General features: G+C 34.8%; 1 protein-coding gene across 1 annotated transcript; it reads left to right on the forward strand.

The window, feature by feature from the left end:
- The first annotated feature begins 2455 nt into the window (after positions 1–2455).
- On the forward strand, positions 2456–4941 carry LOC112503827 (G-type lectin S-receptor-like serine/threonine-protein kinase SD2-5). The gene has a single exon (XM_025107816.1). The coding sequence runs from the start codon at positions 2456–2458 to the stop codon at positions 4871–4873; it is 2418 nt and encodes an 805-aa protein (XP_024963584.1). The 3' UTR covers positions 4874–4941.
- The last annotated feature ends 10435 nt before the right edge of the window (positions 4942–15376 follow it).

The following is a 15376-nucleotide window of genomic DNA, read 5'->3' on the forward strand; positions in this document are numbered from 1 at the left end:
TACCTTATCTTTCCGCAAACAGTCTTGTAAAATCTGTATTGATCTTCTTTATCAATATATATTTTAAATTTGAAAATACTGTGTTTGTATTTATTCCCCCCCCCCATTCTACAAACTGTTTCTATTCTTGTAGACCCTTTCGGGACCAACGGCTTCAATGGTTGATATAAGCTTCAAAGGTTACAAGAGATTCAAGGGATTGCAATAATTACGAGGGTTAAGAAAAACAATAACAAAAACTATCTATATGTACCCAAAGGGTATTTTACAAAGAAAGCTTGAATTCAACATAAAACTTGAACTTAACACATGTATGGAGTTACTCTTCTGTCTACAAGTGTGCTTACCTACTTTGTGAAAGACAATTGTTCATATGCGGCCAAAAGTCTACATATCTGAAGACAAAGGACAAGTTCTTCACTTGAATTTTGTCACATGCTTTGTACCCTCTGACTTGCATCAAATGCAATGGGTATAAATAAACGAGAAGATTCTCTTCTCAACAAGCACTCACAAGCACAATCTTAATCAAGCACTTTCTCTCTTTCTCTCTTCTTATCTTCTATGCAACTTGTGTGCTTCTAAGATTGTTTAGTTAAGTTCTTAATCTTATCTTCTTTCGCAACAATTTGTAAATTCTGTATTGATCTTCATTTATCAATAAACAAATTTAAAAAGTAAAAATTATGTGTTTGTATTCATCCCCCCACCCCTTCTATAATTGTTATTTTTAAACTCTTATAAATCCGTTTGAGACCAACATTTAAGATCCTTATTTCGAATGAAAGTTGCCACGTCTTGAATAATTGGCATGAATAAGGATCTAATAGTTGTCATGATTATATGTTGCTATGAATAAGGATAAAAAATTGATCACGTCCACTTATCTCGGGATTTTAATAGTGGCTATAAATAAAGATCAATATTTTTTCTTTCTATTTTTTCCCTTTCCGTGCTATTTTATTTATGAAGTGTATTAACTTCTTTTGTTAATATAAATAGGCTCCTTTCATCAAAACCGTTGATCTATAAAATCGAAGTTGCAGATGATTTGTACGGTTTATACAAATGATTTAGTTTGCAAATAAAATTGCTTTTATATAAAAATTGATAAAAAAATCGTGTGAAAATAAGAGTTAAGATAACAAGTGTGATAAAAGATTTGGACCACTAATCTCAAACCAAACCATGAATTGTTTTTTAAAAAAGAATTAATCATATATTTCTCATTAATATTGATCTAGTAGAACTCTTTAATTATGATTGATTTATGTAGATTTATTTTCACCCCTGTCATTATAGTTTTCATTTTCACAAGAACCAACCTTATATATACATACACATATTATAGTAACGATGATTATTTCATTTCGTTTTCTCTTATCACGTACCATATGTTTACTTTAGGGGTGAAAGCAAAGCACAAAGTTTCTCTCTCTCTCTCACACAAAACACATATAATATGTGAGAGAGAAAATGGTTGTCTTTTGAAGCGTCATGAAGTGGCGGGTAGTAGTGCACAAGTTGGTTGAGCAGACCTTTGACCATCACAACCCTCTTCATTCAATTTCATCTCATCTACCACCCATCAACCCTAATTCAATTCATATTTCATTAATTATATCCGCATATTTCAAACTCGATCGATTTTCTATTTTCCTTCATATTTTAACCCCACCATTCCTCATTTTCCAATATTCAAGTTCACCCCCATCATCTACCGTCCTCCACAGTCCACACAAGATTCATACATATACATACGTGCATCTATATGTATAGGTTCGAATTTCAAACAACCCACCTCAGATCTTCCTATTTCTTTGACCTCAGCACCAACAAATTCTTCTGATATATGTTCTAATTCCAGGAAACTGACATACTCTCTTTTTGCATACTTGTAACTTTCTCTCTCTTCTTTGCTGGCATGAGCTGGAACTCAACTGTCTCTATGCTCTATTCAATGGCTATTGCAGTTTTTGTTATTTCTAGCCTAATGGACGATACCCATGAAGCCTTTTAGGTGAGAAATTTCGCTTTCTCTGTCCAATTTTGATCTTTTTAACCAAAATGAGGAGCCCCCATTAATGTTCGTACCTTATTTGCTCAATCTCTGGTCTTAATTTTGGTGGGGCTTTCCTCGATTAGCTGTAGTTTTGACTTTTTTAGCCATAATGAAGGGCATTGATTTATGTTTTAAGCTGGTCATCTCAATCTCTAATCCTGATTATGGAGGGTTTTTCTTCAATCTGCTGTAATTTTGAAGTTTCTAGCCAAAATGAAGAGCACCTGTTCTTGTCTATAGCTGATTTTTGCAATCTCTGGCTTTAATTTTGGTACTTCTGTGTTTGTATTACATAGTCAACCCATAGATCGCAAATTTCCTTTGTTAAGTCCTCGAGATTGTGAAAAGAAGAAGAAAAAATCAGCTTAATTTCCTTTATATTGGTACATGATCATGGGAGCTTGGATATTGTTCCGTCTCATGGTGATTTGTTGGTTCTTTTTGTCATTACCTCAAACATGCCTATCAAGTATTCAAAAAATTGGCAAAGTGAACCCCGGGTTCAAAGGGTCCCAAATGCAATTCATCGACAACGGGGGCTTGTTCCTTTTATCGAACAACAGTGATTTCGGATTTGGTTTCAAGGCCAACACCGATATCACTTCATTCACTGTTGTTATCGTTCACATTTCCAGTTCAAGGATCATTTGGTCTGCAAATAGAGGCTCTCCAGTTGCCAATTCTGATAGCTTTGTGTTTGATGATGTTGGCAATGCTTATATTCAAAGCAATGGGAAAGTTATTTGGTCAACAAGCACCGCCGGAAAAGGGGTTTCCGCCATGGAATTACTTGATTCCGGCAACTTGGTTCTGGTTGGTGTTGATGGTGTTATTGTTTGGCAAAGTTTTAGCCATCCAACAAACACCCTTATGCCAAATCAAGATTTCAGTGCAGGGTTGAGGCTTGTAAGCGATCCCAAAAACAATTTGACGTTTTCTTTAGAAATCAAATCTGGAGACTTGATTTTATCCGCCGGATTCCGAAACCCTCAACCGTATTGGGCTATGGGGAAGGACAAAAGGAGGATCATCAACAAAGATGGTGGAAATCTCAACTCTGCAACCATTGATGGCAATTCATGGAGGTTTTTTGATCAAAACAAAGTCTTTCTATGGCAATTTGTGTTTGCAGATGGTGTTGATGGTAACACCACCTGGGCTGCAGTTTTAGAAGAAGATGGCTTCATTAGATTCTATAATCTCCCAGTGAAAACCTCCGGAAATCTAGTAATACCCGATGATCAATGTGGTACGCCTCAATCTTGTTCGCCTTATCTCGTTTGTCACGATGGAAAAACATGTCAATGCCCATCTGGACTCAATGAAATGAACTGCAAACCGAGCGTTGTTTCTTGTAGGACGGTGAAAGAGCAAGTGACTCTTGTGAATGCCGGTGAGAATCTGAGCTATTCGGCTCTTGGGTACGTCCCATCCTCTTTGAAAACCACTTTAGATGGCTGCAAATCCGCCTGTTTAGGTAACTGTTCTTGCCAGGTTATGTTCTTTGATAACAAATCTGGGAATTGTTATCTGTTTGATCAGATTGGAAGCTTTGTAGACGCTAAAAATGGCGTCAGTTTCGAATCATACGTCAGGATTTCGCATTCTTCAGGTGGAAAAGGAAATAAACAGGTCACAGGAATCGTGATCGCAATCGTTATCGCTACAATGCTTGTCATTCTTAGCCTTGTGTTCATTGGGGTTCGTTGGTTCAAGAAAAAGAACAATGATTCGGAAGAACGGCACGATGAAACATCAGAGGAGGATAATTTCTTAGAGAGTCTATCCGGGATGCCAGTTCGTTTTAATTACATAGATCTTCAACAAGCTACGGAAAACTTCAATAAGAAGCTCGGCCAAGGAGGGTTCGGGTCGGTTTACGAAGGGGTGTTAAAAGATGGGACCCAAATAGCAGTTAAGCAGTTAGAAGGGATCGGTCAAGGGAAGAAAGAGTTTCGAGCAGAAGTGAGCATCATCGGCGGGATCCACCACCACCATTTGGTTCGGCTTAAAGGGTTTTGTGCAGAAGGTGCGCACCGGCTCCTCGTTTACGAGTACATGGCAAATGGCTCGTTGGACCGGTGGATTTTCAAGAAAAAGAAAACCGAGTTCTTGTTGGACTGGGATACGAGATATAACATTGCGGTCGGTACCGCAAAAGGACTTGCGTACCTTCACGAAGACTGTGACGTGAAGATCGTTCATTGCGATATCAAGCCGGAAAACGTGCTACTTGACAGGAATTTCCGAGCAAAAGTTTCGGATTTCGGTTTGGCAAAGCTGATGACAAGAGAACAAAGCCATGTTTTCACAACTTTGAGGGGGACAAGAGGGTACTTAGCACCCGAATGGATCACGAACTACGCGATATCCGAAAAAAGCGACGTTTACAGCTACGGTATGGTGCTTCTTGAGATAATTGGTGGACGGAAAAACTATGATTCCTCGATGATCTCCGAGAAATCTCATTTTCCATCTTACGCATTTAAGATGATGGAAGAAGGCAAGATTCAAGAAATCATGGACCAACAAATGAAAATAGATGAGAGTGATGAACGGGTAACCGTTGCAATACAGGTGGCTCTTTGGTGCATACAAGACGATATGAACCTACGGCCTCCGATGACGAAAGTGGTTCAAATGCTCGAGGGTTTATGCCCAGTGCCTGCACCACCAATGGCATCACAAACGGGTTCTCGGCTCTATTCAGGCTTGTTCAAGTCGATTAGTGAAGGCGGCACTTCCTCAGGGCCATCCGACTGTAACAGCGATGCGTATTTATCTGCTGTTCGTCTCTCGGGACCCCGATAGCATATGTATATATCCGACCGTATTTGTGAATTTTTGTAATATTATTAGTAACAAGTTAAATATTGAAATAAACAATTTTCATGTTGAGTGAAGATCATCATCAACTCCAATTTTCATCAAGAGTATAACCTCGTGTTATTGAAACCTTTTTTGGGATTAGATCAGATGGAAAAATGGCACATATTGTTGCAACATTTTAGAAGGGAAAAAGTAAATGGAAGGGAACGTTAAATTTGTAAAAATACTAAAATATCTATCAATTTAATCTTGAGAGAAATATGTAAAAAAAATAACTAAACTATGAATTTGGTTATTGTTTGTCGAAGATAACATTTTTTATTTTTGTAATTTTAAAACTAAAATTCCTCCAAGTCATATGTAAAAATGTCGGCATTTGATCCTTCATCCTAGCGGTCGTTAAGAATCCCCTTAGATAATAGGCATTTTTGTTTTTCTTTTACCTAATAAAAAATTACATGGACCAAAAGTATAGTTTATTTTTATTTTACCTTTTTATGTTTTATTTTGTCTTACTTAAAAATATTTTAACAATATATATATATATAGAGAGAGAGAGAGAGCGCGTGCGCACACATTTAGTTCAAATGTTAACACAAACTATAGTGTTAACTTTATAAACTTTTTCAACCAATCACAATCCATCTTATTAGTAGGTTCTTCTCTATCTTAGAATTTGATGACAAGAGTGTATGAGTAATTTTCTTTTTTATGAAACTCCTATATCATTAATTGGGAGTTAGAAGATCATAAAATCCAATGATTTATGCATTTTTAATATTGATCTTCTTATTTTTTTTTTAATATTGATCTTCCATCTTTAATGTTTATGAATTTGTGATTGGTGGAGGAGACCCGAGAGTAAAGTTTTTGGTATCGTTCAAACAATTATGGATAAACATAAAAACTAGGTATGTACAAATTACCAACTATTTAAAAACAATTGAATAGTGTTCAGAAATAAACACATGAACATTGTTCATAAACAGAATTTGATGTTTGTTCATAGATGAACCATGTATCATTCCAAATATATTTCATATACAAAAGATACTACATAGTGTATGTGTTTACTAAAATAAAACATGGATGTTACAAAAATCTTTACGACTTTTTTTCCATATACACCATTGTTCACACATGAACAATTCTCATAAATATTGAGTACTTGCTCACATGCGAACCATTAACAAAAAAACTGTAAAAGAATCAGGTGTCGAGAATCTTGATGTTGGTTTTGATTCGATGACGAGATTAATTCCCATATAGGTACATTGTTATTAATGGGCAGTTATAAAACATCTCATTGTCATTAATGGGCAGTTAAAAACATCTCATTGTCATTAATGGACAACTAAATTTTTTTCCCAAAATACCTTTTGTAAACATTGTTCACTTATGTTATCTTGTTTATGTGTGCAATTATTTACACTTTATGTCATTATTGATCTTAGCCACAAATTTCAAAGATCAATTATCAAGATTGGTTAATAAAGTTAACACAATAATTTGGATTAACAAATAAAGTTGCCCACACATATATATATATATATATATATATATATATGGGTCTAATCAAATGAGAACTAATTAGTTTGTGGTAACCGTGAGATCCAATCTCAATCACAAATTAATAGGTAAATTAAGAAATTTATAATTTTGGTAATTTTGAATTAAAAATTTTAAGCAAGGACATTTTAGGTATTTTAAAACTCCCATCTCTCCTCTCTTCTCTCTCCGTCCTCCGACCACAGTCCTCCGGTGATACTACAATGGTATCACAATGCATCATATATGTGTTGGGTATCACACTGAGGTCGTTTGTGTGGTCGATCGGAAATGTAACACAGTGGTATCACAATGCATCTTATATATGTTTGGGTATCACACTGTGTCTTTTGTTTAACATAATCAATATTTTTAGGTATCACCAGAGGACGGTGGCCAGGTGACGGAGAAAGAAGAGAGGAGAGAGGAGAAAAAATACATAAAATGTTTTTGCATTAAAATTTTAATTCAAAATTACCAAAATTATAAATTTCTTAATTTATCTATTGATTTGTGGTTGACATTGGATATCACGGTTACCACAAAACTAGTCGGTTCTTCCTTGAATGGGCCCATATATATATATATATATATATATATATATATATATATACTAGTTTTCTACCTGCTGCAATGCAACAAAATATAAAACTTTCTTATATATAAAAAATTAATTAATAATTTATAAAATGTTTTACCCTTTAAATTATGGCGTTGTTTGCAAATAAAATGATATTTTGATAACTAAATAAGAAATACGAAGTTTGAAATTTGTATAAATCATCCATCAAATGAGTTTTTTTTTTTAAGAAATAGTTCATCTTTTGTGTGTCCCACAATATAATCAATCTTAATATATCATCATGAATCTATGGCAAGAACACTTAGAACGTCAAGAACATCTATGAAGGTCTAGAAAGGAAAAGTCAAATAGTTAACTCTGATTATATTCCTCTCAATATACGTATGTTTACAATTAAGCTTTTACCCTTCTATTCACTTGAAGACAAAACTATTTATAGGTCAAACAAAGTAAGCTCTAGTCGAAGTCAGCAATACTCACAAGTCAAAGCACTCTAAAATACAATTATAAAACCTTTCAAGACGAATACAATTTAACACTAAAATTCAATCCTAACATTCTTCTCCTTTGTATTCAGGCTTGAAAGAATTCGCACGCTTTGAATCTTTTTTGAACTATGACACTTTAAGCACATTATGACTTCTTGAAATCTTCAAAAAATAATCTTCTAACATTCTCTGCTTTATGATCTTTAGATAATCTTTTGTTGAGAAAATCTTCCAACATTCTCCCCCTCGAATGTAGAACAAAACGATCTTCTCTTTTCACAATGAAGAACACTAACAGCAATAACCTTCAGAAATAATCTTCAAGATATGATTTTCAAAGAATTTCTTCAGATAAACATTCACTAACATTCTCCGCATCAAAGAATTTTTTCAGATAAAAAAAAATCACTAACAATCTCCCCATAATTAACATTCTCCTTATTGAGAAATCTCTATCAGTAAACTCTTATAAAGATAATCTTCACATTAAATTTCTCTTCAAACAATATAGCATAAGAATAATCTTCAGTCATTGCATTCACACTTCTTTGAGACTTTTGTTGATTCCCGATCTTTATATCATACTCCCCCTTGATCTTTATATCCTATATCCCTTTATATCATTCAGAATTGATTATTTCATTCATTATATCATACTCCCCCTTATGATGAAATGAGAAGCATTTGCATCATACACTAGGATGAATGAAATTTTTAGTGAATACCGTCAATTCATAAAATCGTAAGCATATCTTTTTAAATTCACTTGTATAATCTTTTTAGATTAAAAGGATGGGAAAATAACTACCAATTTCAACTTATGAAGTTGTTTTCAATCTTAAATTTTTTTTACCTGTGAATATAACATATATATTAAGTACAACGGATGTACTTCATATATGAGACTTTTTGAGGTTCATCTCACTAGGTCTTCCATTCAATCATTGATATCTTATAAAAACTATATCTATGAATGTTTCGGCAAAATAACATATAAATTTCAAAATCTGTGTAGTGTGGAAAAATAAAGCAACATTTGCTTATGTTTAGGCTCAAAAAGATAAACCGTGTGGACTACACAATTTGTTAGGACTGAAAGTCAGTGTAATATTGTATTCGTCTTGAAAGTTTATTTTGTCTATAATTGTATAAAAGTCATCGTGTTTGACTTTTGTTATAGAAGTTTGACTTTGACCTTGTTTAGTTGTTTGACTCTATAAATAGAGTGTTTGTCTTGTAATCTTGATAAGAGCTCAATTGTAAAACTCATTTTACTTATATAAAGTTTAACTGAATTTTGAATGTTTGACTTTCTCTCTCATCTATCTCCTCTCATGTTCTTGAAGAATATCCAGATCTGCCATGAAGTTTTGAAGTATTATTGAAGATTGATCTTAATGTTACCTAACAATTAGTATCAGAGCTTGAAATGCAAAGAAATCAATAGAAGAAATCAGAAGTTTGAAGAACTATTTTGAATTTTTTTTTTCTGATTTGTTTGTGATCTTCGTGTTCATCTTTTCCTTTTCAGTTTGATCCAATTTTTTTTTTAATTTTTGTGTTTTCGTGTTAAAAACAGGATCAAAATGTGCGGAATCATGTTGTGAATCTTTGTTATAACAAAGATTTGTGTATTGATCTTTGTTTTTCGAGTTTTTGGTAGATTCTGTGTTTTAAAAGTTTATCATGTTCTTGATTTTTTTTTCAAAAAACCAGTGTTTTTTGATCCATTTTTTTTGTTAATACTTTGTTGTTTTAGTGTGTGTGAATTTTTTATCCTAAATCTATCCCATATTAGAGCCCATGCGTTTTAGCCCATTTGATTTACATATCTTTGACCATACTTGGTCAAAATCATCTTCATCGCCTTTGAATAGTTCATCTGGTTCTTCATCGCCATCATTTCAAGTATTCATCAGGTTAGGCGATTTGGTGTAAATCGTTCAAAGGCTTAACGATTTACAGCTTAATCGCTCATGTCTTCTCCGATTTAAGACTTAATCGATCAACAGATTTCCAAATCGATCAAAGGCTTCCATCGATGTCTACTTAAAATCGGATAGCAGTTGTTCTTAAATCGCTCACTCAATCGGATTCTAAATCGCTCAACTCATCGTTCATCTTGTCCGATTTCACTTAAACCGCTCACTACCTTGTCCGGATTCAAGGTAAATCGATCACTGGTTCACGGGATAGACTTGTTCGATTTCACTATTTTGACCTAACTTGTCTAAATCGCTCATTTTTCTTGACCGATTTAAGTTTATCGCTCAATAGGTCATTCGATATTCACCTATATCACACAACAATTCTGTCCGAATTTGATTCCTTGACTGAAGACTTAACCAATTTTTTTTCAAGCTTATTCGATTTTGGGTATTATCACTCATAGGCTCCTTGGCCATAGCTGGAGCAATTCCGAGAGTTCTTGCAGTGTCAGTGGCGCTGACCCCAGTTTGCTGGGCATCAGACTTTTGTACTAGGGATCTGATTCCAGAAAATACCTCTTCATCACTGTGCGACTTATTCTGGATGACCATGACCCCACTTTCAAACTTCTTAAGCATTACTGGAACATTGAACTTCTTCCATAGTGAACATGCTCGCAGTAAATCATCAAGTGAAATCAATTCTGTTCCACAGACTTGGGTTGTGTAAATCTGATAAATATCGCACAGGTTTAATATGGACTTGGTTTTAATCGTTCAATAATCTATTTGTTTTAAAGGAAAATTGCACAAAGTTTGGGCGGATTTGATATATTTTGGTCATAGGCATAGTCAATTTGTGAGTTTAAATAGCTCAACCATCTGTCCGATCTTAAGCTTCACCGTGTACAAGCTTGTCCGATTTGGTGCAAGTCACACAAGGGTTATCCGTATTCAAGTCAACATCGCTTATTTCCCGTGTCTGGACTAGCCCTAAACCTCGGTCACTACATCCGGATATCTTTGCCAATTTTTTTTGGTTTTTTTTGTTCATTTTTTTAGTAAACTTTTTGTCAATTCTTGATTTTTTTATCTGTTTTTCATCATTTTTTTCTGTATTTTGTGACTTTTACTGTTTTTGAATGGTTTTAATTTGTTTTTTTAACTGTTTGAGAAATTTTTGAATTGTTTTGTGTCGCATAAACTGTTTTAATCAGTTTTAACTGTCTTTAACTGTTTTCTACAGTTTTGACTGTTTTTACTGATTTTTGACAGTTTTTCGTCGATTTTCTAATTTCTCATCAGTTTTTGTGTTTTTTTTTCTATTTGTGTGTTTGAGCTTAACTGTATTTATTTTCTTTTATCTGATTTCATTGCATTAGATCCTTTGATCAGTCTATTTCTGAAATGGCAGCTTTTTACGAGAGAATACAGAGAGCTTAAAGAAGAATTTAATAAACTAAATTTTGAGTTTAACAAGAATAAATCATGGACAATTCGTCTGATTGACTATAATGAGAGAAAGAAAGAAGAAAAGAGAGTTTTGCAAGAAAAGCTGAGCGATTTGATGAAAACTGGTTCTAATCCACAAGAGACAGTTAGCTTGAAGAAACAGATCGAAGAATTAACAGCTAAACTGCATAGATCTGAACTGAAGTTGATTTTTTAGAGAGGAATAAAGGTTTAGAAATTGAGAATGTTTTAAATGCAGAGAGAAAGGAATTGGAGAAACAAAAGAAAAGATTTATTGATTTCGAGAAACGGTTTGGAGTTGAACGTATATCTTATGAGAATAAGATAAACTCTCTTGAACTGAATGCTAAAATGCTGTTAAAGCAAATCTGGGATTTTGAGCAGCTGATCATCTTGGAACGAGCCAAGAATGATAAAGGAAAGAAAGACATCTCCGAAGACTGTCAGAGTCAATTACATAAATTATCTAAAAGCATTGATCTAAAGCAGAAGACTTTAGACGAAGAGAAGAAGCAATTTGCTCTTGAGAAAAAAAATACTTCAAAGAAGTATACATCAATTGCTAAAAAGCTTGCAAATAAGAAAAAGTGGCTTGATATTGCCTCAGAGAATGACAAGAGCAGCTCAGATGAAGAGAAACGAGAGTTGATAAATCGGAAGAGAAAGTTTGAAATGCTTCAGAAGGAGTTAGAAGGTAAACTCCTGGACACCACAAGCAAATTGCCTGATCTAAAGACAGACCTTGAAACTGAGATGAAGATGAGAACTGAACTTAAAATTAAATTTGATTTAGTTACTGTTGAAAGAGACCAACTTTTTACGGAAAGTCAAAAGACTTCTCGTGTGCACAAAGCTCAATTAGTTCTCCATCACAGTGTAAAACTAGCTTCTATGATTGTTCCAAATCGAACAGTTATTCAAGCAGCACTAAATCTACTGTTTCTAAGAATTATTCTCGTTCTTCTAATCAGTATTATCAAGGTACGTTATCAGATCACCCAATTATTCTTCTAAGATTAAAAGCATTTGGGTTAGTAAATATGAATCTGTTTCAACTCGTACTCCTGTTGCTACTAATAATCTTCCTTGTTTTGTGAGATCCATTCTGACTTGATAAATCTTAGCAAGAAAAGGATCATGTGCTCCACATGTAAATCAACAGATTTTGTGAACAAGAAGATATATAACAGATATTAGAACAGTTTGAAAGGTAAGAATAGGTATGATCACAATTACTGGTATGGATCATATTTTATTCCTAATCATCCTGTTCACAGTGCTAAAAAGAATATATCTAATAAGAATAAATGGTTTGGAAGTTACAATGTACCCCAACCCGATACTAACAAAATAGGACCAAAATTCATTTGGGTACCAAAATCTACTTAATCTGGTTTTGCAGGTGTGTCAATTTTGTGCTGATCAGAATATCATTTCATGTAACAACCCACATTTTCTATGAATAGATAATTCACATCATCATACTCATAACACCAAATTGTATCATCGTTTACAAAATACAGATAAACCAAAAGATTTCTAAAAATACATTTATGAATAACTAAATGTCATTCATTCTAAACTTTTCTCTTGCCTTTATCTTGCGAGGTATGATGATCTGCAAAACAGGTTAGTCCAACAACTGAGCGTTAGACCAAAAAGGTCTAGTGAGTGTATAAATCTCAAACAAACAACATATTTTCCTAATAATCAATTTAGAATCAAACCTGTTCTGATACAAAAAACTTATTTATGTTTCTCGCGGTTACACCGCCATTATGTCTGTCTCGCGGTTACACCGCCATTTCATCTCTCTCGCGGTTACACCGCCATTACATCTCTCTCCGCGGTTACACCACCATTATGTCTGTCTTGCGGTTACACCGCCATTTCATCTCTCTCGCGGTTACACCGCCATTACATCTCTCTCTCGCGGTTACACCNATCTCTCTCGCGGTTACACCGCCATTACATCTCTCTCTCGCGGTTACACTGCCATTACATCTCTCTCTCGCGGTTACACTGCCATTACATCTCTCTCTCACAGTTACACCGCCATTACATCTCTCTCGCGGTTACACCGTCATTTCATCTCAAAAAACATTTCACATATTAGCCGAATTTGAAGTCCGGTCAGCCTTGTCCGGATATGAAATCCGGACAAACACTTAGAATATCAAAAGTAACCATTATCTCCGGTCAACAATCCGGACAACACCTCGTATAAGCTTTGTTCGGTTAACACATAGAATTAAGTCAATATCTTTGCCCGGATAACAAATCCGGACAATACTCCGCTCACAACTTAACCGATTTAAAACAATCCGGACAATACATCGCCCAACCTTTGACCGATTTAAATGAGATCCGGTCACCTCTTGAGCGATTTATGGTTAATCCGGTCACATCTTGACCGGTTTAGGGTTGAGTCCGGACAACACTTGAGCGGTTTAAAAATAAACCGGTCAACACTTGGACGATTTAAGGAATATCCGCACAATAATGTAATATAAATCATAATAACCAGTTCCAATAACTACTGAATTGTATGCAAACAATTTATACTCAAAGCTTTAATACACTCACCTTATATTGCTGAGTGAATTCAAGTCTGCAATTTCTCCTTCAGTCTTTACTCTCAATTGGTTTTTGCTCTCCAGAATATCTAATAATAACAACCACCCTTTTCCTTTCATATGCACTTGCTATAAATAGCAAGTGCATAAACCGCCTTCCCCAAACTCCATACTCACACACAACATTATATTATAAAAATATTAATATAAACATAAAGATTTAAATTATTAAATCCAATAAAATAACCTGGATATTACAACATTCCCTCCTTAAAAGAATTCTGTCCCGGAATTCCATTAAGTAAACAGATAAGAATATTTCATCCGCATCTCCGATTCTGATTCCCAGGTGGCGTCTGGTCCCTTATGATAACGCCACTGAACCTTTACTAACTCAATCTCTTTGTTTCGCAACTTCTTTATCATGTAGTCAGTAATCTGTTCAGGGGTTTCTTCAAAAGCATAGTCTCTCATCCACCTTAATCTCAGGTAAAGGTACTGCCATAACTGGACTTATTAGACACTTCCTCAAATTCGACACATGAAATGTGTCATGGATCCCACTTATTTCTAATGGAAATCCTAACTTGTAGGCTACTTCCCCAACTCTTCCCATAATAGGGAATGGTCCAATATATCTTGGACTTAACTTCCCTCTTTTTCCAAAACGTACCATTCCTTTCCAAGGTGATACTTTCAACATTACTCTATCACCCACTTGAAACTCAATCGGCTTCCGACGTTTATCTGCATAACTTCTTTGTTTATTTTGTGCCGCTTTCATCCGTTCCTGTATTACTCCAATTTTATCTGCAGTTTGTTGAACTAACTCAAGCCCAGCTAACTGTTTTTCACCTATTTCATTCCAACACAATGGAGTTCGACATTTTCGTCCGTACAGTACCTCGAAAGGTGCTGCTTGAATACTTGAATGGTAGCTATTGTTGTACGCAAATTCTACCAGAGCACCAAATGACTATCCCATGATCCTCAAAAATCAATGACACATGCTCTCAACATATCTTCTAAAGTTTGGATAGTTCGTTCACTTTGTCCATCAGTCTGAGGGTGATAAGTTATACTTAACTTAATCTGAGAACCCATTTCTCTTTGGAAACTCTTCCAAAACATGAATGCGAACCGACTATCCCTATCAAAAACAATTGACAGAGGAACACCATGCCGTGTCACTACCTCATCAATGTATAGTTTTGCCAATCTCTCCATTGAATATGATTCTTTCATATGTAAGAAGTGAGTAGATTTAGATAACCGATCTACTATCACCCATATAGCATCATACCCTTTCGATGTTCTCGGCAATTTGGTTATAAAATCCATAGTGATATGATCCCATCTCCACACCGGAATTTCTAAAGATTGTAACTTACCATAAGGACGCTGATGTTCAATCTTTACTTGGAGACATGTCAGGCATTGCTCAACATGTTTAGCAATATCTTTCTTCATACCTGGCCATCAATAATGTTGCTTCAAATCCCGATACATTTTATTTGTAYCTGGATGTATTGCAAAACGTGACTTATGAGCCTCACCCAAAATACGTTTTCTGAGATCACCATAGCATGGTACCCAAATTCTCTTTTGGAATTTCCAGAATTCTCTGTCATCTTTCACCAAATCAGATATTAATCCACCCAATCTTTCCTGTCTGATCTTATCCTCCTTTACTGCCTCATGTTGGAAATTTCGTAATTCTTCTTGAATACTGGGTAGCAACTCAACTCGTAAAGCTATAGCTTTGATGGTTCCACTTTTCTCTTGTCGACTWAATGCATCGGCTACTACATTTGCTTTTCCTGGATGATACAAAATTTCACAATCATAATCACTTACCAATTCCAACCATCTTCTCTGACGCATATTCA

This window comes from Cynara cardunculus, unplaced genomic scaffold, assembly GCF_001531365.2.
Source record: "Cynara cardunculus var. scolymus isolate 2C unplaced genomic scaffold, CcrdV1 Un_Scaffold_3957, whole genome shotgun sequence".
In the NCBI taxonomy this organism is placed as follows: domain Eukaryota; kingdom Viridiplantae; phylum Streptophyta; class Magnoliopsida; order Asterales; family Asteraceae; genus Cynara; species Cynara cardunculus.